The following is a 22,939-nucleotide window of genomic DNA, read 5'->3' on the forward strand; positions in this document are numbered from 1 at the left end:
GAGCATCACTGTTAAAATAGCAAACAAGCCTATGCACGCTGATCCATTAATTACTGTATCCACATACAATGATAAATTGTACAATGGCATATAAATAACGTATTAGGTTTTATATACTTTGATGTAAAAGATATCCAGGGTAAATAAACAAAATTAAAATGCTATAATTATGCATTATAGGACCATTTTAATATAATTAGCATATATGCACTAAATATAAATCTACAAAGAAATGTACAGGATGATCAAAATGGAATAATTTACCTCAAAAATTGTGTAAGTATTAAAAAATGTTTTAAATAGTAATTCTAAATTTTATTTTTAAAATACAGCTTTTTAACAATATATCCATTGCATACAGTGAGGGAACAATTATTTTAGAGCAGATATACAATACTCTACCTTGCTAGACCACCATAATCAAGTCCTTCTTCTCCTCTAAATATTACATATAGTCGCCTCCTCAAGTCATAAGGTTTTAATGCCATAATCTAAAAATAAAACATGGATATGTAAGCACTCATAAATAGCATAAGTTTATTCTGAAACTATTTAATTTATTAGTTACTTTCAAAATTATACATTGCTTACTTCACAAATATATCTTGGGAGGGGGACCATACTGAGCAGTGCTCAGGGCTTACTCTTGTCCTCAGTGCTCAGAGATCTCTCCTGATTGTGCTCGGGGGACCATATGGAATATAGGGGATTGAAACTGGGTTGGCTGCATACAAGGAAAACACCCTACCGACTGTATTATCTCCCTAGCCCTTCATATAAATATGTTTTTAACTCATAAAGGGATTGATTTATTGTGCAATAGAGATGTGTTATACTCTATAGAAAGTTTTTGGGCCATGCCCATTTCTGCACTCAGGTTATTCCTGACAGTGATTAAAGGACCATATGGGATGCTGGGGATCAAATGCAGGTTGACCACATGCAAGATAAATGCCCTACCTGCTGTGCTATCATTCCATCCCATACTCTATGAAGCTTTTTCTGGTTTCACTTAGTTTGTATCTCTTTCTCCTCTACTAGCATTAAATAGTAATTCCATTTCAGACTTTTGCAAGAGAGAAATTGTTTGAAACAAAAAGCTTTCAAGCCAGAGAATTCAAGATCCTAGAGCAAATACTCGCATGCAGGAGGCCTAGGTTCAATCCAGACACTATCAGAAGTAATCCAAGAGCATTGCTTGATTATGGCTAACGCCATGTTAACACCCTAAACACCATTGCTAACACCCTTTAAAAAACAATAAAAAGCTTTTAAGATATGTATTTCTCCCACCCCACCCAATCAAATCATAGCATACTATTACAAGTGGAAGCCTGTAAATTTTTGTTATACATAACACTAAACAAGAGGTTAAAAAATGTTCTATGAGGTCATTTACAGTACATATTCTGAAGAACTATCAAAACAAGTAATTCATATAAGATGACAAAAATATGGGGCCAGGAAGGTGGCGCTAGAGTTAAGGTGTCTGCCTTGCAAGCGCTAGCGTAGGATGGATTTGATCCCCCGGTGTCCAATATGGTCCCCCCAAGCCAGGGACGATTTCTGAGCGCATAGCCAGGAGTAACCCCTGAGCGTCACCGGGTGTGGCCCAAAAACCATAAAAAAAATGACAAAAATATACAATCTGCCATAAATTTAAGGTCATATTAAATGAAATACATCAATTTTCATAATCCTTAAAAGGTATCAGGCTTCTAGAAAATAAACTATAGTTGTGCCACATATATATATTAGAACCAAATGCAATGATTAGCAAACCTAGGCCACAGTGAAGCTCCCTTGATTTTTCCCATTTAAGGAGTGGTCATGATAGATTACAGGTTTCTAACGCCAAGGCAGGTTTCACAATAAATTTTGATGTATACTTACTAAAAGCTCTAACAGAATTAATACAAGCTGATCTACATAACATTTTTTTACTTAAGCAAGAAATTTTTTTAAGACAAAAGTGATTTTATTTTTGCTTACTATATTCTATATTGTTATACATATAGCCTAATCTTAAACTAGTAAAATTAACAAATTTCGTTTTGATAAAGCCTTATTCCATTTGGTCTGTACAAAGTATGTTTAAAAGTCCCTGTATACATATACACACAATGAATTTTGATTTATCACTGTGATTCTTTGGCAGGGGAAGAGAGAGAGAGAGAAAGAGAAAGAGAGAGAGAAAGAGAGAGAGAAAGACAGAGAGAGAGAGAGAGAGAGAGAGAGAGAGAGAGAGAGAGAGAGAGAGAGAGAGAGAGAGAGAGAGAGAGAGAGAGAAGAAGAAGAAAATGAAGGCAGCCTGACAGACTAGCAGTGGAGCCATTTCTACCCTAGGTCAGTGAACCCTGAAGTAAAGAGAAGCATCAGGACGATGATAAGGGTCTTCCAGCCACACAGTCCCAAGAAAAAGAGGCAGCCAGATCCTTTTGGACTCAAATGAAACATTTTCAACCCAGGTCTTTGAGCTCTGAGAAGAGCACGACTGTGAGGCCAGGCTTTTCTTTTAGTCCAGGAGCCCCACTGCAACACAGGATAAACACTAGCATGCTCCAAAGGCCACAATGGGAAAGCAAAGCAGAACCCCATCATGCTTCATGCATGAAGATGGTGGTTTTGAAGACACAATTAGTATTAGCCATTTATACAGACTATCTGAAAATAACTTTTCAGAAATGTTCAGAATATTCAAGAAACCCAAAGAAACCATGGAATGAACAGTCAGTACGACTCAAGAAGATGTGAGAGTAAAAATGAGAAAATTTCAAATAGAAATGACATAACTTAACTCTAAAGGTTAAATGGAAAACTCACAGTAAGACCTCACAAGCAAAGTTAAAGTTGTTGAGGACAGAATCAGTGAGCTCAAAGATGAGCTGCATAACACTTTCAGAAGCAGCAAAAGATGGAAAAGATTCTTAAAGAAAACCAAAACACAAAAAACAGAAGACGGAAAAAAAATCCTTAAACAAAATTATGACAGAAATTCAACAGAAACAACATAAAAATCATTGGGGTCCCAGCGAATCAGGTAAAAAAAAATCCTATGAAGAAGCTACAATCAAAAACATCATTGCTGAGAAGTCCCCAGAACTGAAGAGTACAAACACTCTAAATATATACACCCTTATGGGCACCTTAAGAGCACATCCAGTCACAATGATGAAAAGCACAGACTGAGATAGAATACTGAAAGTAGCAATGCTAACAAAGGAGACTACATACAAAGGAGCATCCTTAAGATGTATGGTAGATTTATCACAAACAACCCTTCAGCCCCAAAGGTAGTAGGGAGATAATGAAGAAAAAACAACAACAACAACAAAGTGAATGTCTAATCAAGAATACTTCACTCAGCAAGACTCTCATTCAGGTTTGAAGGAAGAATACATACCTTTACAGATAAACAGAGCTCAGGAAATTAGACTCCAAGTCAATTTGAAAGAACAGATTGGGTACATTAAGGCAAGACAAACCCTACAAATACACCAAACTTCTACAAAAAGATGGCACAAATCCCACAATAATTTCTCTCAAAACCAATGAAATAGTTGCTTCAATTAAGAGAGAGTGGAAAAATGGATCATAAAATGAAATCAAACATTGTGTTTGTGACAGGAAAATACATTTGAATAGTCAGAGCAAAGACAGATTCAAAGACTGGGGTGGCAATACTAATATCAAATGGCATACACTTGAGGCTCTAAAAAGATAAGAGACAAAGAGGGTCATTTTTTTTTAACATTAAAAGATATGTACATCTGGGGCCGGCGAGGTGGCGCTAGAGGTGTCTGCCTTGCAAGCGCTAGCCAAGAAAGACCATGGTTCGATCCCCCGGCGTCCCATATGGTTCCCCCAAGCCAGGGGCAATTTCTGAGTGCTTAGCCAAGAGTAGTAACCCCTGAGCATCAAACGGGTGTGGCCTAAAAAACCAAAAAAAAACCAAAAAAAAAAAAAAAAAGATATGTACATCAAGTATGTACACCTACCAAATTATATGCATCCAATGAAGGGCCAACAAAATACTCAAAAGAAATGCTAATAGACTTGAAGGCATTAATAGAAGCAAAGCAGTAGTTGAAGACTTCAACACCACTCTGTCACCTCTTGATCAACCAGGTTAAAAGTCAACAAGGATATACTGGCTTTGAAGGAAGAAATGGAAGAGTGGCTTAGAAGATAATACAAATTCTTCTCCAATGCACATGAGATATTCTCCAAGACAGATTTCTTGCTGAACCACAAAATATACCTCCATAAAATCAAGAGGATAGAAATTGTATCTACTATCTTCTCAGACTATGCTGCATTGAAAATGGAGGTCATAAACAAAAACAAAGAAATAACTAATACCTGGAAATTAAACAGCTCACTAATGAACAACAGTTTGTCAGATACTAAATCAAAGAGGAAATCAAAAGATACTAGAAATAAAAAGAGAATAAAGACAGAAACTATCAAAATTTGTGAGACACAGTGAAAGTGTTACAAGTAAGAGGAAAATTTATAGCTTTGCAAACTTTCATCAGGAAGGAAGAAATGGCCTGCATGTATAACTTAATGGCACAGTTAAGAAACTGGTGATGGGAATGTTGCACTGCTGAAGGGGGGGTGTTCTTTACATGACTGAAACCCAACTACAATCATATTTGTCATCAAGGTGTTTAAATAAAGATTAAAAAAAGAAATTAGAAAGGGTTAAAAAAAAATGAGCCAAAAGTGGGAGCAGAGAGGAAATAACAATACTAAGAACAGATATTAATAAACTGAATACCAAAAAGACAATAAAAAATCAATTAAGGTCAGGCAGGAGGAGGTTTGGCAGGCCCACGCCATGCCGGAGGCCTGCTTGGCCAGGCCTAGGGGGGGTGCGGGATTTGGGTAACCCCAGCACCCCTCTGCCGCCTTGCTCCAGATCTCCAGGGCTTCCCCGGGCCACACCCCTGGGCAAGCCGTTGAGTTGGGTCCCTTGGTGGAGCTTGAAGGACCCTAGGCCTTCCCCCACTATCCATGCGGCTCCTTAGGGAGGGTCTGGGTGGGGCTCTGAACTTCTGTTCTCCCAGCTTCTTGAAGGATCTCTCCTTCCTGGGAGCCGGGAGTCAGGCAGGAGGAGGTTTGGCAGGCCCACGCCATGCCGGAGGCCTGCTTGGCCAGGCCTAGGGGGGGTGCGGGATTTGGGTAACCCCAGCACCCCTCTGCCGCCTTGCTCCAGATCCCAGGGCTTCCCCGGGCCACACCCCTGGGCAAGCCGGTGAGTTGGGTCCCTTGGTGGAGCTTGAAGGACCCTAGGCCTTCCCCCACTATCCATGCGGCTCCTTAGGGAGGGTCTGGGTGGGGCTCTGAACTTCTGTTCTCCCCCAGCTTCTTGAAGGATCTCTCCTTCCTGGGAGCCGGGAGTCAGGCAGGAGGAGGTTTGGCAGGCCCACGCCATGCCGGAGGCCTGCTTGGCCAGGCCTAGGGGGGGTGCGGGATTTGGGTAACCCCAGCACCCCTCTGCCGCCTTGCTCCAGATCTCCAGGGCTTCCCCGGGCCACACCCCTGGGCAAGCCGGTGAGTTGGGTCCCTTGGTGGAGCTTGAAGGACCCTAGGCCTTCCCCCACTATCCATGCGGCTCCTTAGGGAGGGTCTGGGTGGGGCTCTGAACTTCTGTTCTCCCAGCTTCTTGAAGGATCTCTCCTTCCTGGGAGCTGGGAGTCAGGCAGGAGGAGGTTTGGCAGGCCCACGCCATGCCGGAGGCCTGCTTGGCCAGGCCTAGGGGGGGTGCGGGATTTGGGTAACCCCAGCACCCCTCTGCCGCCTTGCTCCAGATCTCCAGGGCTTCCCCGGGCCACACCCCTGGGCAAGCCGGTGAGTTGGGTCCCTTGGTGGAGCTTGAAGGACCCTAGGCCTTCCCCCACTATCCATGCGGCTCCTTAGGGAGGGTCTGGGTGGGGGCTCTGAACTTCTGTTCTCCCAGCTTCTTGAAGGATCTCTCCTTCCTGGGAGCCGGGAGTCAGGCAGGAGGAGGTTTGGCAGGCCAACGCCATGCCGGAGGCCTGCTTGGCCAGGCCTAGGGGGGGTGCGGGATGTGGGTAACCCCAGCACCCCTCTGCCGCCTTGCTCCAGATCTCCAGGGCTTCCCCGGGCCACACCCCTGGGCAAGCCGGTGAGTTGGGTCCCTTGGTGGAGCTTGAAGGACCCTAGGCCTTCCCCCACTATCCATGCGGCTCCTTAGGGAGGGTCTGGGTGGGGCCTGAACTTCTGTTCTCCCAGCTTCTTGAAGGATCTCTCCTTCCTGGGAGCCGGGAGTCAGGCAGGAGGAGGTTTGGCAGGCCCACGCCATGCCGGAGGCCTGCTTGGCCAGGCCTAGGGGGGGGTGCGGGATTTGGGTAACCCCAGCACCCCTCTGCCGCCTTGCTCCAGATCTCCAGGGCTTCCCCGGGCCACACCCCTGGGCAAGCCGGTGAGTTGGGTCCCTTGGTGGAGTTTGAAGGACCCTAGGCCTTCCCCCACTATCCATGCGGCTCCTTAGGGAGGGTCTGGGTGGGGCTCTGAACTTCTGTTCTCCCAGCTTCTTGAAGGATCTCTCCTTCCTGGGAGCCGGGAGTCAGGCAGGAGGAGGTTTGGCAGGCCCACGCCATGCCGGAGGCCTGCTTGGCCAGGCCTAGGGGGGGTGCGGGATTTGGGTAACCCCAGCACCCCTCTGCCGCCTTGCTCCAGATCTCCAGGGCTTCCCCGGGCCACACCCCTGGGCAAGCCGGTGAGTTGGGTCCCTTGGTGGAGCTTGAAGGACCCTAGGCCTTCCCCCACTATCCATGCGGCTCCTTAGGGAGGGTCTGGGTGGGGCTCTGAACTTCTGTTCTCCCAGCTTCTTGAAGGATCTCTCCTTCCTGGGAGCCGGGAGTCAGGCAGGAGGAGGTTTGGCAGGCCCACGCCATGCCGGAGGCCTGCTTGGCCAGGCCTAGGGGGGGGTGCGGGATTTGGGTAACCCCCAGCACCCCTCTGCCGCCTTGCTCCAGATCTCCAGGGCTTCCCCGGGCCACACCCCTGGGCAAGCCGGTGAGTTGGGTCCCTTGGTGGAGCTTGAAGGACCCTAGGCCTTCCCCCACTATCCATGCGGCTCCTTAGGGAGGGTCTGGGTGGGGCTCTGAACTTCTGTTCTCCCAGCTTCTTGAAGGATCTCTCCTTCCTGGGAGCCGGGAGTCAGGCAGGAGGAGGTTTGGCAGGCCCACGCCATGCCGGTGGCCTGCTTGGCCAGGCCTAGGGGGGGTGCGGGATTTGGGTAACCCCAGCACCCCTCTGCCGCCTTGCTCCAGATCTCCAGGGCTTCCCCGGGCCACACCCCTGGGCAAGCCGGTGAGTTGGGTCCCTTGGTGGAGCTTGAAGGACCCTAGGCCTTCCCCCACTATCCATGCGGCTCCTTAGGGAGGGTCTGGGTGGGGCTCTGAACTTCTGTTCTCCCAGCTTCTTGAAGGATCTCTCCTTCCTGGGAGCCGGGAGTCAGGCAGGAGGAGGTTTGGCAGGCCCACGCCATGCCGGTGGCCTGCTTGGCCAGGCCTAGGGGGGGTGCGGGATTTGGGTAACCCCAGCACCCCTCTGCCGCCTTGCTCCAGATCTCCAGGGCTTCCCCGGGCCACACCCCTGGGCAAGCCGGTGAGTTGGGTCCCTTGGTGGAGCTTGAAGTCCCTAGGCCTTCCCCCACTATCCATGCGGCTCCTTAGGAGGGTCTGGGTGGGGCTCTGAACTTCTGTTCTCCCAGCTTCTTGAAGGATCTCTCCTTCCTGGGAGCCGGGAGTCAGGCAGGAGGAGGTTTGGCAGGCCCACGCCATGCCGGAGGCCTGCTTGGCCAGGCCTTGGGGGGGGTGCGGGATTTGGGTAACCCCAGCACCCCTCTGCCGCCTTGCTCCAGATCTCCAGGGCTTCCCCGGGCCACACCCCTGGGCAAGCCGGTGAGTTGGGTCCCTTGGTGGAGCTTGAAGGACCCTAGGCCTTCCCCCACTATCCATGCGCTCCTTAGGGAGGGTCTGGGTGGGGCTCTGAACTGCTGTTCTCCCAGCTTCTTGAAGGATCTCTCCTTCCTGGGAGCCGGGAGTCAGGCAGGAGGAGGTTTGGCAGGCCCACGCCATGCCGGAGGCCTGCTTGGCCAGGCCTAGGGGGGGTGCGGGATTTGGGTAACCCCAGCACCCCTCTGCCGCCTTGCTCCAGATCTCCAGGGCTTCCCCGGGCCACACCCCTGGGCAAGCCGGTGAGTTGGGTCCCTTGGTGGAGCTTGAAGGACCCTAGGCCTTCCCCCACTATCCATGCGGCTCCTTAGGGAGGGTCTGGGTGGGGCTCTGAACTTCTGTTCTCCCAGCTTCTTGAAGGATCTCTCCTTCCTGGGAGCCGGGAGTCAGGCAGGAGGAGGTTTGGCAGGCCCACGCCATGCCGGAGGCCTGCTTGGCCAGGCCTAGGGGGGGTGCGGGATGTGGGTAACCCCAGCACCCCTCTGCCGCCTTGCTCCAGATCTCCAGGGCTTCCCCGGGCCACACCCCTGGGCAAGCCGGTGAGTTGGGTCCCTTGGTGGAGCTTGAAGGACCCTAGGCCTTCCCCCACTATCCATGCGGCTCCTTAGGGAGGGTCTGGGTGGGGCTCTGAACTTCTGTTCTCCCAGCTTCTTGAAGGATCTCTCCTTCCTGGGAGCCGGGAGTCAGGCAGGAGGAGGTTTGGCAGGCCCACGCCATGCCGGAGGCCTGCTTGGCCAGGCCTAGGGGGGGGTGCGGGATTTGGGTAACCCCAGCACCCCTCTGCCGCCTTGCTCCAGATCTCCAGGGCTTCCCCGGGCCACACCCCTGGGCAAGCCGGTGAGTTGGGTCCCTTGGTGGAGCTTGAAGGACCCTAGGCCTTCCCCCACTATCCATGCGGCTCCTTAGGGAGGGTCTGGGTGGGGCTCTGAACTTCTGTTCTCCCAGCTTCTTGAAGGATCTCTCCTTCCTGGGAGCCGGGAGTCAGGCAGGAGGAGGTTTGGCTGGCACTGGTAATCTCTGTCCAGTCTACATTTTCAAAATCGCGTGGGGGCTATTGCCCCCGCGCGCACAAGAAACATTAATAGTACTCTCACAAGAAACATTACTAGTACTCACTATCATTGAATTATGTTTTTATGTATGCAGAATGTCCATTTTGTACTCTGCCCTTTTGCATACCCCTTCATAAGTTCATATTTCTCTTTAACTTCTTTAACTCCTATCATCATTACTCCTTTTTTACCCTTTCTAACTTAAGTACTCTTGAGTCCTAATTCACAGACCAAAGTGGTGCCCTAGAGTTAACACCCACACAACTATTTTAAAAGGCATAAAAAGGACACATATCTTTTCAACATTTTATGCGTGTTTTCTTTGACGGCTATAACTTTTGCTAAATACTTTCTTATACAGTGATGATCCCCCCCCATTTTTTTTTATCTTCTCTTTGTGAACTACTCAATATGGAATTTGGTGTGAAAGAATCCCTCAGTTTAATACTTATGTTTGAACCAAGTCATGGGTCTTGTTGGAAATGTTCTTATGCCCCCATATATCTGATAGCACCACGTGGCTTTATATCTTGTTTGCGTAGGCACACTGACATGGGAAAATACTATACATACCAATAAGTTCTTATCTAATAGAAAGGGGAACACACAAATCTTGTAGTACAATGAGACCTTACACCCTGAACATTGACATAAAGACCTGGCACAGGCCTCAGAAGAATGGACATTCTCCATTTACCCCTTGATCTACAGAAGACATTTACAAAACATCCAAGGTTGTATATAACATCACCCGGAGGCATTCCTGTACCAGGGACGACCCTACAGCTGCTCTGACATCGATCTACTCAAAAGAGACATCCCTTAGCACTGAGAAGACAACAAGAACAATGACCTGTTTACTGGACAGGGCTTGCTGTATTGCCCATTTATGGTGAGGTTTGTCTATAACATCACCTGGAAGCAATCCTCTACCACGGAAGACCCTACCACTGCTCAGACATCGTCCTGCTCAAAAGAGACTTCCTTTAACACTGAGAAGACTTAACAACAACAACAACCTGCTTATAGGACAGGGCTTCCTGCATTCCCCTTTCATGGTGAAGTGAAACGAGAAGGCACTCCTCATCATGACTTCAATGTAGGACATGCAGATTCCAGAATCTTTAATACAGAAACATGAGACCAACAACAGAGACTCTGTGATAAGTGTGTTGGCGCTACGGACAATGTCTTGGAGCGAACGATAACTTTCCTGAGGCCTAGAGCTGGTCTTATGCCAGGAAACTTCAGGGGTAGGATCTCTTTGTATTTAGGCCAAGGCTATTCCTTTCCATGCCTCTCATATTTTGGTGGGCCTATGCAAACAACAATTGCCACTCTAACACCGTTTTTACTGTGCTCCTTTGACTCTAATCCTTAAAACACACCCACTTAAAATTTGAGGTTAACTTAAGCTAATATGCATGTACATGGAAATGTAAAAAACACTATGCCTCTAATGTTTAAGGAGTTACGTAAGCTTGATGGCTTTAGATTGCCTTGTGTGCTGTTAAGAAATATTATAATGTGCTACAATCTGGGGACTTGAGGGAAAAAGTAATTGCACATGGATTCTGTTTTATTTATCTTAACTTTTTTTGGTGAAAATTCAAAGTTAAGATATCAGCAAGGGGACTTCTTCTGATAATTATGTTATGGGTGATTGTCCTTCCACTGTAACTTTACCTTATCCTCTTTCTTTGCATCTTTTGTTCTCATAATTCATAATAAAAAATTATAAAAAAAAAAAAAAAAAAAAAAAAAAAAAAAAAAATCAATTAAAACAAGAGTTGGTTCTTTGGGGCTGGAGCACTAGCACAGCAGTAGGATGATTGCATTGCACACAGACAACACAGGAGGAGACTCTCGTTCAATTCCTGACATCCCATATGGTCCCGAGCCTGCCAGAAGCGATTTCTGAGCACAGAGCCAGGAGTAACCCCTGAGTGCTACTGAATCTGGCTCAAACAAACAAACAAAAACAAAACAAAACGAAAAGATTACTTTGGGAATCTTTATGCCACAAAATGATAGAGGACCTAGAAGAAACGAATAAATTCTATCTCCCAAGAAAGAACCAAGATGATGTGGAATATATGAACAGACCAGTCAGTATTGAGGAAATTGAAATGGTAATCAAAAGGTTTCCCAAAAAACAAGAGCTCAGGCCCATATGGATACCGTAGTGAATTCTTTCAAATCTTTACTCTGATAACAAAAGTCAACAGAGACACCACACACAGTAAAAGAATTACAGGCCAATATCCTTGATGAACACAGCTGTAAAGATCATCAACAAAGTACTAGCATATAGAATCCAACAATTCATCAAAAAGATCAGACACCATCACTAAGTAAGATAAATCCTAGAGAAGCCAGGATGGTTTAACACATGCAAGTCAATCAATATAATATATAATTATCAATGGCAGAAAAAATTAAAATCATAGTCATAGTATTAGATGCAGAGAAAGCATCAATTTACCCATTCATGAAAGTCTCATCAAAATGGGAATTGAGTATCATGTCATCTGCAAACAGTGAGAGCTTGACTTCTTCCTTTCCTATCAGGATTCCCTTGATATCTTTTTCTTGTCTAATCGCTATAGCAAGTACTTCCAGTGCTATGTCGAATAGGAGTGGTGAGAGAGGACAGCCTTGTCTTGTGCCAGAATTTAGAGGGAAGGCTTTTAGTTTTTCTCCATTGAGGATAATATTTGCCACTGGCTTGTGGTAGATGGCCTTAAAAACCCTAAAGACTATCAAAAAGCTTCTAGAAACAATAGATTCATATAGCAAGGTGGCAGGCTACAAAATTAACACACAAAAATCAATGGCCTTTCTATACACCAATTAATAAGGAAGAAATGGACATTAAGAAAACAACCTCATTCACAATAGTGCCACACAAACTCAAATATCTTGGAATCAACTTGACTAAAAATGTGAAGGACCTATACAAAAAACTATAAAACTCTGCTCCAAGAAATAAGAGAGGACACGCGGAAATGGACACGCATACCCTGCTCATGGATTGGCAGGATTAACATCATCAAAATGGCAATACTCCCCAAGGCATTATACAGATTTAATGCTATATCCCTCTAAAGATACCCATGACATTCTTCAAAGAAGTGGATCAGGCACTTTTGAGGTTCGTTTGGAACAATAAACACCCTCGAATAGCTAAAGTAATCATTGGGAAAAAGAATATGGGAGGAATTACTTTCCCCAACTTTAAACTGTACTACAAAGCAATAGTTATCAAAACAGCATGGTATTGGAATAAAGACAGGCCCTCAGATCAGTGGAATAGGCTTGAATACCCAGAAAATGTTCCCCAGACATACAATCACCTAATTTTTGATAAAGGAGCAGGAAATCCTAAATGAAGCAGGGAAAGCCTCTTCAACAAGTGGTGTTGGCACAACTGGATAGCCACTTGCAAAAAATTGAACTTAGACCCCCAGCTAACATCATGTACGAAGGTAAAATCCAAATGGATTAAAGACCTCGATATCAGACCCCAAACCATAAGATATATAGAACAACACATAGGCAAAACACTCCAGGACATTAAGACTACAGGCATCCTTCAAGGAGGAAACTGCACTCTCCAAGCAAGTGAAAGCAGAGATTAACAGATGGGAATATATTAAGCTGAGAAGCTTCTGCAAAAGAAATAGTGCCCAGGATACAAGAGCCACCCACTGAGTGGGAGAAACTATTCACTCAATACCCATCAGATAAGGGGCTAATCTCCAAAATATACAAGCACTGACAGAACTTTACAAGAAAAAAACATCTAATCCCATCAAAAAATGGGGAGAAGAAATGAACAGACACTTTGACAAAGAAGAAATACACATGGCCAAAAGACACATGAAAAAATGCTCCACATCACTAATCATCAGGGAGATGCAAATCAAAACGAGATACCACCTCACACAACAGAGTGTGACACATCACAAAGAATGAGAATAAACAGTGTTGGCGGGGATGTGGAGAGAAAGGAACTCTTATCCACTGCTGGTGGGAATGCCGTCTAGTTCAACCTTTATGGAAAGTCATATGGAGATTCCTCCAAAAACTGGAAATCGAGCTCCCATACGATCCAGCTATACCACTCCTAGGAATATACCCTAGGAACATAAAAATACAATACAAAAACCCCTTCCTTACACCTATATTCATTGCAGCACTATTTACCATAGCAAGACTATGGAAACAACCAAGATGCACTTCAACAGATGAATGGCTAAAGAAACTGTGGTACATATACACAATGGAATATTGTGCAGCTGTCAGGAGAGATGAAGTCATGAAATTTTCCTATACATGGATGTACACGGAATCTATTATGCTGAGTGAAATAAGTCAGAGAGAGAGAGAGAGAGAAAAATGCAGAATGGTCTCACTCATCTATGGGTTTTAAGAAAAATGAAAGACATTCTTGCAATAATAGTTTTCAGACACAAAAGAGAAAAGAGCTGGAAGTTCCAGCTCACCTCAGGAAGCTCACCACAAAGAGTGATGAGTTTAGTTAGAGAAATAACTACATTTTGAACTGTCCTAATAATGAGAATGTATGAGGGAAATGGAGAGCCTGTTTAGAGTACAGACGGGGGTCAGGTGGGGAGGAGGGAGACTTGGGACATTGGTGATGGGAATGTTGCACTGGTGATGGGGGGTGTTCTTTACATGACTGAAACCCAAACACAATCATGTATGTAATCAAGGTGTTTAAATAAAAAAAAAAAAAGAAAAAAATGGGAATTGAAGGAACTTTCCTTAATATAATCAAAGCAATTTACTAAAGCCCATGGTAAACATTATACTCAATGGGAAAAAATTAAAAACCTATTCTCTAAGATCTGATGCAAGACAAAGTTGCCCAATCTCACCACTTCTAATTAATATAGTACTGAAATTACTTGTCTTAGCAAATAGGCAAGAAAAAGATATCAAGGGCATCTACATAGGAAAGGAAGAAGTCAAGCTTCTTCACACTGTCTGTGGATGACATCTTTCTATATTTTTGAAATCCTAAAAAACCTATAGAAAAGCCCAAAACAATAAATTTACATATTAAGTTAGCAGGCTACAAAATCAGTATACAAAAATCTAGGGCTTTTCTATATACAAATAATGAAATAGGCAAAAGATATTAAAAAAAAAAACTCATTCAGAACTGAACCACAAAAAATCAAAACCATGGAGTCAACCTAAGAGGTAAAAGACTTACACAAAAAATATACAAAACACTGCTTCAAGAAATAAAACAGGACACAAGAATATGGAAACATATACCTGTTCATAGATTGGGAGCATTTAAATAATTAAAAATAATAAAATTCTCAAAGCAATGTACAGTTTTAATGTACCCTATACGGATGCCATGCCATTTTTTAAAAAAATAGATCAAACTCTCATGAAATTCATATGGAAGAGTAAACATTCAGGAACAGCTAAAGAAATTCTTTGGAAAAAGAAGATGAGAGGTATCACTTCCCTCACTTCAAATTGTACTATAAATTAGTAGTCATAAAAACAAACATGGTATTGGAATGAAGACAGGTCTTCAAATAAAGGAATGAAGATTATATCAAATGAAAAATCTGAATAGAGTTGAATATCCTGGGACTAATCCTCAGGTAAACACTCAATTTTTGATAAGAAAGCAAGAAATACCAAGGCAAGGAAAGCCTCTTCAACAAGTGGTGTTGGGAATACTGGTCAATTATGTGCAAAAAGTGAATGAACTCAGACTTCTCTTTAATGCTGAACACAAAGGTCATATCAAACTGGAATAAAAACTTTGACATCAAACCTGAAAACATAAGATACACAGAGGAAATGTAGGCAGAACGCTTCATGACATTGAAGCAAAAAGCATTTTCAAGGATGATACACTACGCTGACCAATCAAGAGGAAGCAAAGATAAACAAATAGAACTACATTAAATTAAGAAGCTTCTATAGGGGCCGGGTAGGTGGCGCTGGAGGTAAGGTGTCTGCCTTGCAAGCGCTAGCCAAGGAAGGACCTCGGTTCGATCCCCCGGCGTCCCATATGGTCCACCCAAGCCAGGGGCGATTTCTGAGCACATAGCCAGGAGTAACCCCTGAGCGTCAAACGGGTGTGGCCCAAAAACCAAAAAAAAAAAAAAAAAGAAGCTTCTATACCTCAAAGAAAATGGTGACTAGGATACAAAGACAGAACATAGAATATGAGAAACTATTCACCCAAAGACCCTTCTGATAAGCAGTTACTATCTAAGGCACTGGTAGAGCTCAATAAGGAAAAAAAAATCTAACCCCATTCAAATATGAGAATAAATTAATAGACATTTTCTCAAAAAAGAAATACAGATGGCCAAATGGCACATAAAAATGTTCCACATCATTAATCATCAGGGAGATGCAAATCAAAACAACATTCATATTACAATGAATGGCACATATCACAAATAACAAGAACAACCAGTACTAGTGCAGATGCAAGGAAAAATGAATTTTCTTTCACTACTGTTAAGAATGTTAATTGTTCCAGTCTTTTTGAAAAACAATATGGATATTCCTCAAAAAACTAGAAACTGCTTCCAAGTATGACCCAGAAATATCACTCGTAGGAATATACTATCTTAGCCCCAAAATACAATGAAGAAAAACCCTTTTAATTCCTTTGTTCATCACAGCACTACTCACAATAGCCAGTATCTGTAAACAACCTAAATGTCCAAGAAAGAAATAGTAAATAAAGAAAAGATGGTACATTTGCAAATGGAATCCTATGTAGCCTTTTTGAAAAATGAGGTCATAAAATGTGCTTATAAATGAATGGGTATAAAGAGTATATTATACACAGAATGATCATACTTGTGTGGTGGAATATTGAATAAAAAAATATACTAGCTTGCCACATAATACTGTGGGAGTGCAGTTGGGGCAGAGAAAGGATCACAATGACAATGATAGTTGGAAATGATTATGCTGAGAAGACTGGGTGCGTAAAGTGATATGCATGATACAGCTTTACTAATAAGATTGCAAATGCAGTCTAAAAGAGAAATAAAAGGAAGAGTGAGACAAAGAAAAATATATCTGCCACACAGGCAAGCAGGCAGAGGAAAAGAAAAGGGTGTGAGGGAAACTGGGGACTTTGTAGTAGAAAATGTGCTCTGATGAAGGGTGTTATACACTATATGACTGAAACTCAAGCATGAACAACTTTACTACTGTGAAAAAATACTCTATTATCAACAACAATGTTGAACAACGGTGTCTGATAAATTTTTAAAGAAAAAGGATAGTATTTTGATCTTTAATTATTTTACAGATGAACAGAAAAACAGACATTTAATAATCAAATATTGACATTTGCACTATTTAGGTACTGGGCGTACAGAGTAGCAATAAAAGAAACAGGTCAGGTGTAATGAGAATCACAAAAAAAAGATAAATTACCATATTTTCCAGCATATAAGATGACTTTTGAAACAAAAAAAAAAAGTCAACCGATAATCGGGGGTTGTCTTATATGCCAAGTATATCCCGAAAAAATGTTTCAATATGCCGCTAAACAAAAATTGTCTGAATATTACCACAAAACAAATTTTCCAACTCGATCCTGCACCAACCACTGCAAGGCTGCTCAGACGCCTCTCTGACTCAGCCAATCCAAGCAGGCTTTTTATGCATGCAAATTGGACAATGTTCTGGACCCGAATCTACACTGTCAAAAGCCTGCTCAGATCGGCCAGAGTCAGAGAGGAAGTCTATGACAGTATGACCTTTGAACCTTTGCTTGTTGTGATTGGTTCACTGTGGTATATACAGTAGCAGCACAGGAACGTTCTGTCTAATACAGCGAATATAGGCCTAAACCTATGTTTTAACTGCACAATTAGGGGGTTGTCTCATACGCCGGCAAATACGGTATAAAAGGTCAAAATGTCACTGAGTTGAACAGGAACTGATATTTGCATAATGAGCTACCATAAGGTATCTCAGAACTTATCACATTTAACAGAAAACTAAGGTGTGAGAATTAACATTACAGTTGCTGAAGGAACATTTAAATGAAATACAACATCTATACCAATTTAATTTTAATTTCATTGAACTCAAGACAGTTTTGAGTTAATACAAAGACTCAGCAATGTGTCAAAAAGAGTCACCCTGTTGTCAATTTGACCATAAGCAACTATTCAAGTTTTATTTTAATAAACTAATTTTAAAAAGAAAAAATCTAATTAATGATAAAATGCTTGTTGTTTCTCAGCTTCACTACCTTTACCCATAAAAAGGAGATAAAGATACATACTATCTCAAAAAGACATTGTGAGGATAAAACAATAACTATAAAGCATAGAGCATTTACTTATTATGTGATTATTACTATATTATAAAGGGCCATCAGTAAGTTGGTAATCATTGCTACAGCTGCACTCTAAATGGTTTAAGATGTTTAAGAATCTGGGGCTGGAGTGGTAGCACAGCGGTAGGGCATTTGCCTTGCAAGCAGCTGACCCAGGACGGACGCTGGTTTGATCCCTGGCATCCCATAGGGTCTCCTGAGCCTTCCAGGAGTGATTTCTGAACGCAAAGCCAAGAGTAACTAACCCCTGGGCGCTGCCGGGTATGGCCCCAAAAAACAAAAATAAAAATAAAAAAATAAGATGTAAGACTCTAATTCTGTGAGTTAAGATGTCTTTTTTTTTTTTACTGCAACAAAATCTTCCTTACCTGTTGGAAGGAATCTTCAAACAGTGTCTGCCGGGACACATTTATCTTTACATGACTGGGTAGGGCATTAGACTAAGAAAACAAACAAACAAAAATGACAGTGTCACGTAAACTGTAGTTTATATACTGTGTAAAGATAAGACTAAATTATTATGAATTTAAGATTTATTTACCACTGTAGTACCTGGCACAAATAACGGAAGTGGGCAAGTTTCCACCTAAAGCTGCGTTCATAAGCAATTTGTGGACCACCTTTAGTTCTAAATAAAAACAAACACAAGTCTAATTTTAATGACATATGATTCATCATACTGTATGAAACAGTGTTCTGAGATCTTTACGTAGGTATAAAAAGCTATTTGCTGGAAGAGAAATAATACCATACATTTAATGACCATTAGTGGATGGAACATGGAGGGCATGTTACACACAAAAGGAAAGACATTTTATAAAGAAGTTAAATAAAATATTATATATATTACTACTTCAAAAAAAACTTTAATAATCCCATATAAGGATAAAGGCCCTAGAAAGGAGACATGAAAAGAAATTCTACTGTATCTTAAGCCTAATCTGAAATGTCAGTATTGATAGAGAGAGCAATCAAAGCAAACTCAAATTCTTAAGAGCTCTTCTGGTCACAAAGCTCTCAGTCAGCAGGTAAGAAGCAGAGCAAAGGCAATATAGAGAGGTTTTATAATGTCAATTAGTCCACATGACAAATTCTGTGCCATGGAATTTGAGAAAGACATGTAAGAAACATGTAAGAACAGGTAAGAAACACAAACATAGGGAATATTTTGGAATCAGGTTCAACAGAAGTGGTTCAGCAGTATTTATAAAACTTATAGCATGCATGCTCCCTCTTCTAGTGTGTTTTATTATTTGTTAATAAAACCAAAAATGTCTGCTTTTGTACAACTTATATAAGACAGTCAAGAAACAAAAGTCAACTACAAATGTAGCATGATATAAGACTAACAATAACTTCTTATAAACAAAAGAATAAATGGGTAAGACTATGTAAAATGAGAAAGATATTGTACAAAAACTCAAAAATTTCTCTCTGAAAAGGATCAAGACCATAGCATTCAGGGAAAATTTATCATTTAAGTAAAATCAAAGTGCATAAGTTATGCAGATATCTGGGTAGAAGAACATATTAAACGGAAGGAATACAAGCTCAGACTCAAGAAATGGAAAGAAGTATCTTTCCTTTTTAATTTGCTTTTTAGGCCACAACCAGTAGTGCTCAGGAGACCCCATAGGATGCTGGGGTTCAAGCCAGGAAAAGCCAAGTGCAAAGCAAATGCTCTACCCAGAGTCCTGTCTGGCCTCCCCTCACCCTCTTTTGAAGAGAGTCATACTCTGGATCAGATGCTCCTAGTTACTCAAACAAGACAACTGCAATCCAACTGGATAAACAACATGGAAGTCAAGTGGGATTTCCTCCAAATTGGTGGAGGAAGTCCACCAGTTTAAGAGACTAGGAACAGCAATAACTGAGACAACCCCACACCTTGTTGTAAAAGACCTATTAAAATAAATGTTCACTAAGTGGTATTTTTAGAAGAATCCATTTAGTGAAAGTAACTTCTGATAAGACAGGGAAAAAAATCTGATACCATGAGAAAAAAATATCTTAACTGCTTGAACAATTAAGTATAAAAGAAGAGGAAAGATGTATACAGAAGGAGGGTCTGGCTTTTGATAGGTCTAATGACAAATCACTTAAAGGATTTAGGGAAAAAAGATGGTGCTATGTATGTAAATATGGTAGAAAGATTTGTAAAAGAATGTTCAAGACTGCTCTTTTCTTGTGAAGCAAAGATATCACACAGAAGAGTTGGGATGAAAGATCTGTCAAATGGCTATATGCCTTTATCAAAAATCTTAATTTTGTTGAATACCTTATTCTCTGAAGTTTTAAGAATATAGCTGCAGTTAAAGAAACTGACTCAGAAGACAGTGACTTGGTTTGAAGCATCTACATTATTAACACTATGATTTGTGCAAGGTAGTTTGTCCTACCCACACCAAGAAAATTTCAGTTTTTATACTTGTAAGAAAGACAATCTAAAATCATCTACAGGGGTTGTTGGAAGATAAAATAAAAAAGCATATATGTATTTACATTTACACATATATAAAGTGCTTAGAAGAAGAATCCTATGCATGCTTAGAACAATTACAATCTCTTGCATGCAGCAATGACTACATACAAATATTTTATATTGCCATGAAAGAATTACCTGGCACAAATCCATTCTGTAATAAGAAAACAACAGCTTTAGAATACCACATACTTAAGTTTCTTGATACAGAAATTAAAGTTTGTGGCTGTACTTCAGTCTAAGTGACAGATTAAACTTTATGTCTCCATTTGACAGAATTTAAGAGGGGCTGAAGAGATAATACAGTGGTAGGGTGTTTGCCTTAAAAGAGGTTGAATACCAGGTTCAATACCTGACACCTGATATTAGTCCCTTGACCAACACCAGGAGTGATTTCCTAAGCACAAAGTCAGGCCTAACCCCTTAGCACTGTCAGGTGTAGCCAAAAAAAAAATTTTTTTTCCAATTAAAATAAAAATCAAAAAAATTTAAGCCTTAAATTTTTCACTCACACAGATGACTTCCCATTTCGAGGATCTTTGAATGTTGTTGTTCTCGTATTATGATCGACAAAGTACCTAACACCTTCCCGAGTGTACCTAATTTCCCAGCCTTCTGGAAGGGGCTCTTCATTTTGTAAGCTGAAAGATAAAAGTCAACACACAATAAGAACTTGTTCCAGGAACTAACACATCTAAGTCAAGATTTACTTGGTTCTATCGACAGAAATAAATGACTTAAGTAAGGCTGCAGCTATAAGATAGATACCCTTGAGTCCTTGGGTCTTCCCACTGGGTTGTTTTGGTGTTATGATTTACAAAGTATACTCTGTCCGTGGAATCCACTCTTTTTTCTAAAAGACAGAATAGTACAGAGTTCAGCAACTATTTGATAATGATATGTATATCTATTGTTCAGATACTCTTTAGACCTTTTTACCAACAATAGAATGCTTACCCCAGCCAGGTGGCAGAGGCCCATATGGGTCATTTTCTGCAGCTAGCATTGAAGCCTGATGAAAGAAAGAGTTGAAATGACATTTTAATATAAGAGATAAACGAGGCATAACAGACTCACATTTTTAGCAATGTCTAAAAGTCATACAGATATATCTGAGTATGTTCATTTCAAGTTATGTCTAAAAAATAACATGAAACATGAATTAGGGGCCAGAGCAGTGGCACAAGCGGTAGGGTGTTTGCCTTGCACGTGCTAACCTAGGATGAATCGAGGTTGGATCCACTGGCATCCCATATGGTCCCCCAAGCCAGGAGCAATTTCTGCGTGAATAGCCAGGAATAATAACTGGACGTCATGGGGTTATGGCCCAAAAACCAAAAAAACAAAAACACAAATAAACCCATGACTTGGAGCTGGAGAGATAGCACAGCAGTAGGGTTTTTGCCTTGTATGCAGCTAACCCAGGACGACGGTGGTTCGAATCCTGGCATTTAATATAGTCCCCCATGCCTGCTAAGGGTGATTTCTGAGTGCAGAGCCAGGAGTAAACCCTGAGCACCTCTGGGTGTGACCCAAAAACAAAAACAAACAACAACAACAAAAAAGAATTAATAAAATTGATCAGGCATGAGTGTTGCCTGTACATGATGCTTGAGTATGTCACAAACATCATCTCTCTTGAGATATGTACTTTCATACTTTAATGTGTGTCAGGTCTTTTCTGCCTTTGGAGATGTCTGTGCTATCTCTTGAATGTGTTATCTTCTCCCTTTCTTATGTTTCCCCACCCCTGCCTCAGAATTTAGAAATAAAATCTGGTTTTACTTAAAATAAAATAAAAACCCGAGCAAATAGTAAAATTATTTTTTCTAAAACAGATTTAAAATGATATAATATCAACATTTTAATCTCTTTGCCTATAATAATCTGTAACGATAAAATAAGAGAACATAGAAAATTTTATGTTAAAATTCTATTAAAAATTAAACATTTAATTAGCATGGTCTATATCAATAATTAGCACAAAAATCTAACTGTGCTAAAATTTTATAATTATTCTGCTAAATTTGTCCATTATTTATTGGCACTGATTATTCTAATGACTAATTGTTAGCAAAGTAATTGGTAATTAGCAACTATTGTCTAAGAATAAGACCAACATTAAGTTATAGTATCATATAAACATTACATGTGATAGCGTTCAGGCATTACTCCTGGCTCTATACTCCTGGCAGTTTTCAGGGAACCATATGAGATGCTGGAAATTGAACCCAGGTTGGCCACATGCAAGGCAAACACCCTAGCCACTGTACCACTGTGTACTCCAACCCACGAATTTTTATTAAGTTGGTATCTTTTATTTACCCATACACTTATGCTTACACATTATATACTTAAAATAAAAACTTAAAATTCTATCAATTAAAATAAACAACTTTGTAAAAATTATTTTCTAAATAATCTTGAATTATTTTATTACTGCTATACTGTTAACTAAATTTGATACTTATTATCCTACTACATCCTGGTAGCCAAACAATTTTTTCTTATAGGTAGCAGAATGTAGATAATATTCCATTTCCAGACTTCCATGCTATCTGGCCAATAATATAAAGAAATTCCTGGGCATCGCTTCCCGAGTAATGATCCAAAAGTTTGTCAGAACGATGCTATTTCTCCTTTCCAATTCTTTCCCTTTCTTTCTTTATGACTAGACTTTGAAAGTGAGGTCCAGAAGACAAGTGCTCCTCATGATTGAAGTAGGTACTATAAAACATGAGGATGGAAGAACAAAGGGACAGAAAGAATCTTGGTATCGGGGCTGGAGCAGTGGCACAGTGGTAGGGCATTTGTCTTGCACACTGCTGACCCAGGATGGACCGTGGTTCAATCCCCTGGCATACCATATGGTCCCCCAAGCCAGGAGCAATTTCTGAGCCCATAGCCAGGAATAACTCCTGAGCGCCACTGAGTGTGACCCAAATCCCCCCCCCCAAAGAATCTTGGTATTATATTTACAAATTTTGGCATTTGTATTTAACTTATTTATGGATGTCTTCATGCCGCTTGCAGGTGA

General features: G+C 41.6%; 1 protein-coding gene across 2 annotated transcripts in view; it reads right to left on the minus strand.

The window, feature by feature from the left end:
- Positions 1–22,939, minus strand: part of WWP1 (WW domain containing E3 ubiquitin protein ligase 1) — an 88,266-nt gene that overhangs the window by 22,301 nt on the left and 43,026 nt on the right. For both annotated transcript variants that reach the window (XM_049782143.1, XM_049782142.1), the window contains exons 11-16: positions 20,860–20,914; positions 20,671–20,755; positions 20,415–20,543; positions 17,973–18,048; positions 17,789–17,860; positions 403–491 (exon numbers count right to left, since the gene is read on the minus strand). In XM_049782143.1, coding sequence (XP_049638100.1) covers positions 403–491; positions 17,789–17,860; positions 17,973–18,048; positions 20,415–20,543; positions 20,671–20,755; positions 20,860–20,914 — 506 coding nt within the window. The remainder of the gene's footprint in view (positions 1–402; positions 492–17,788; positions 17,861–17,972; positions 18,049–20,414; positions 20,544–20,670; positions 20,756–20,859; positions 20,915–22,939) is intronic.

The sequence above is a fragment of the Suncus etruscus genome, chromosome 10, assembly GCF_024139225.1.
Source record: "Suncus etruscus isolate mSunEtr1 chromosome 10, mSunEtr1.pri.cur, whole genome shotgun sequence".
NCBI classification, from domain to species: Eukaryota; Metazoa; Chordata; class Mammalia; order Eulipotyphla; family Soricidae; genus Suncus; species Suncus etruscus.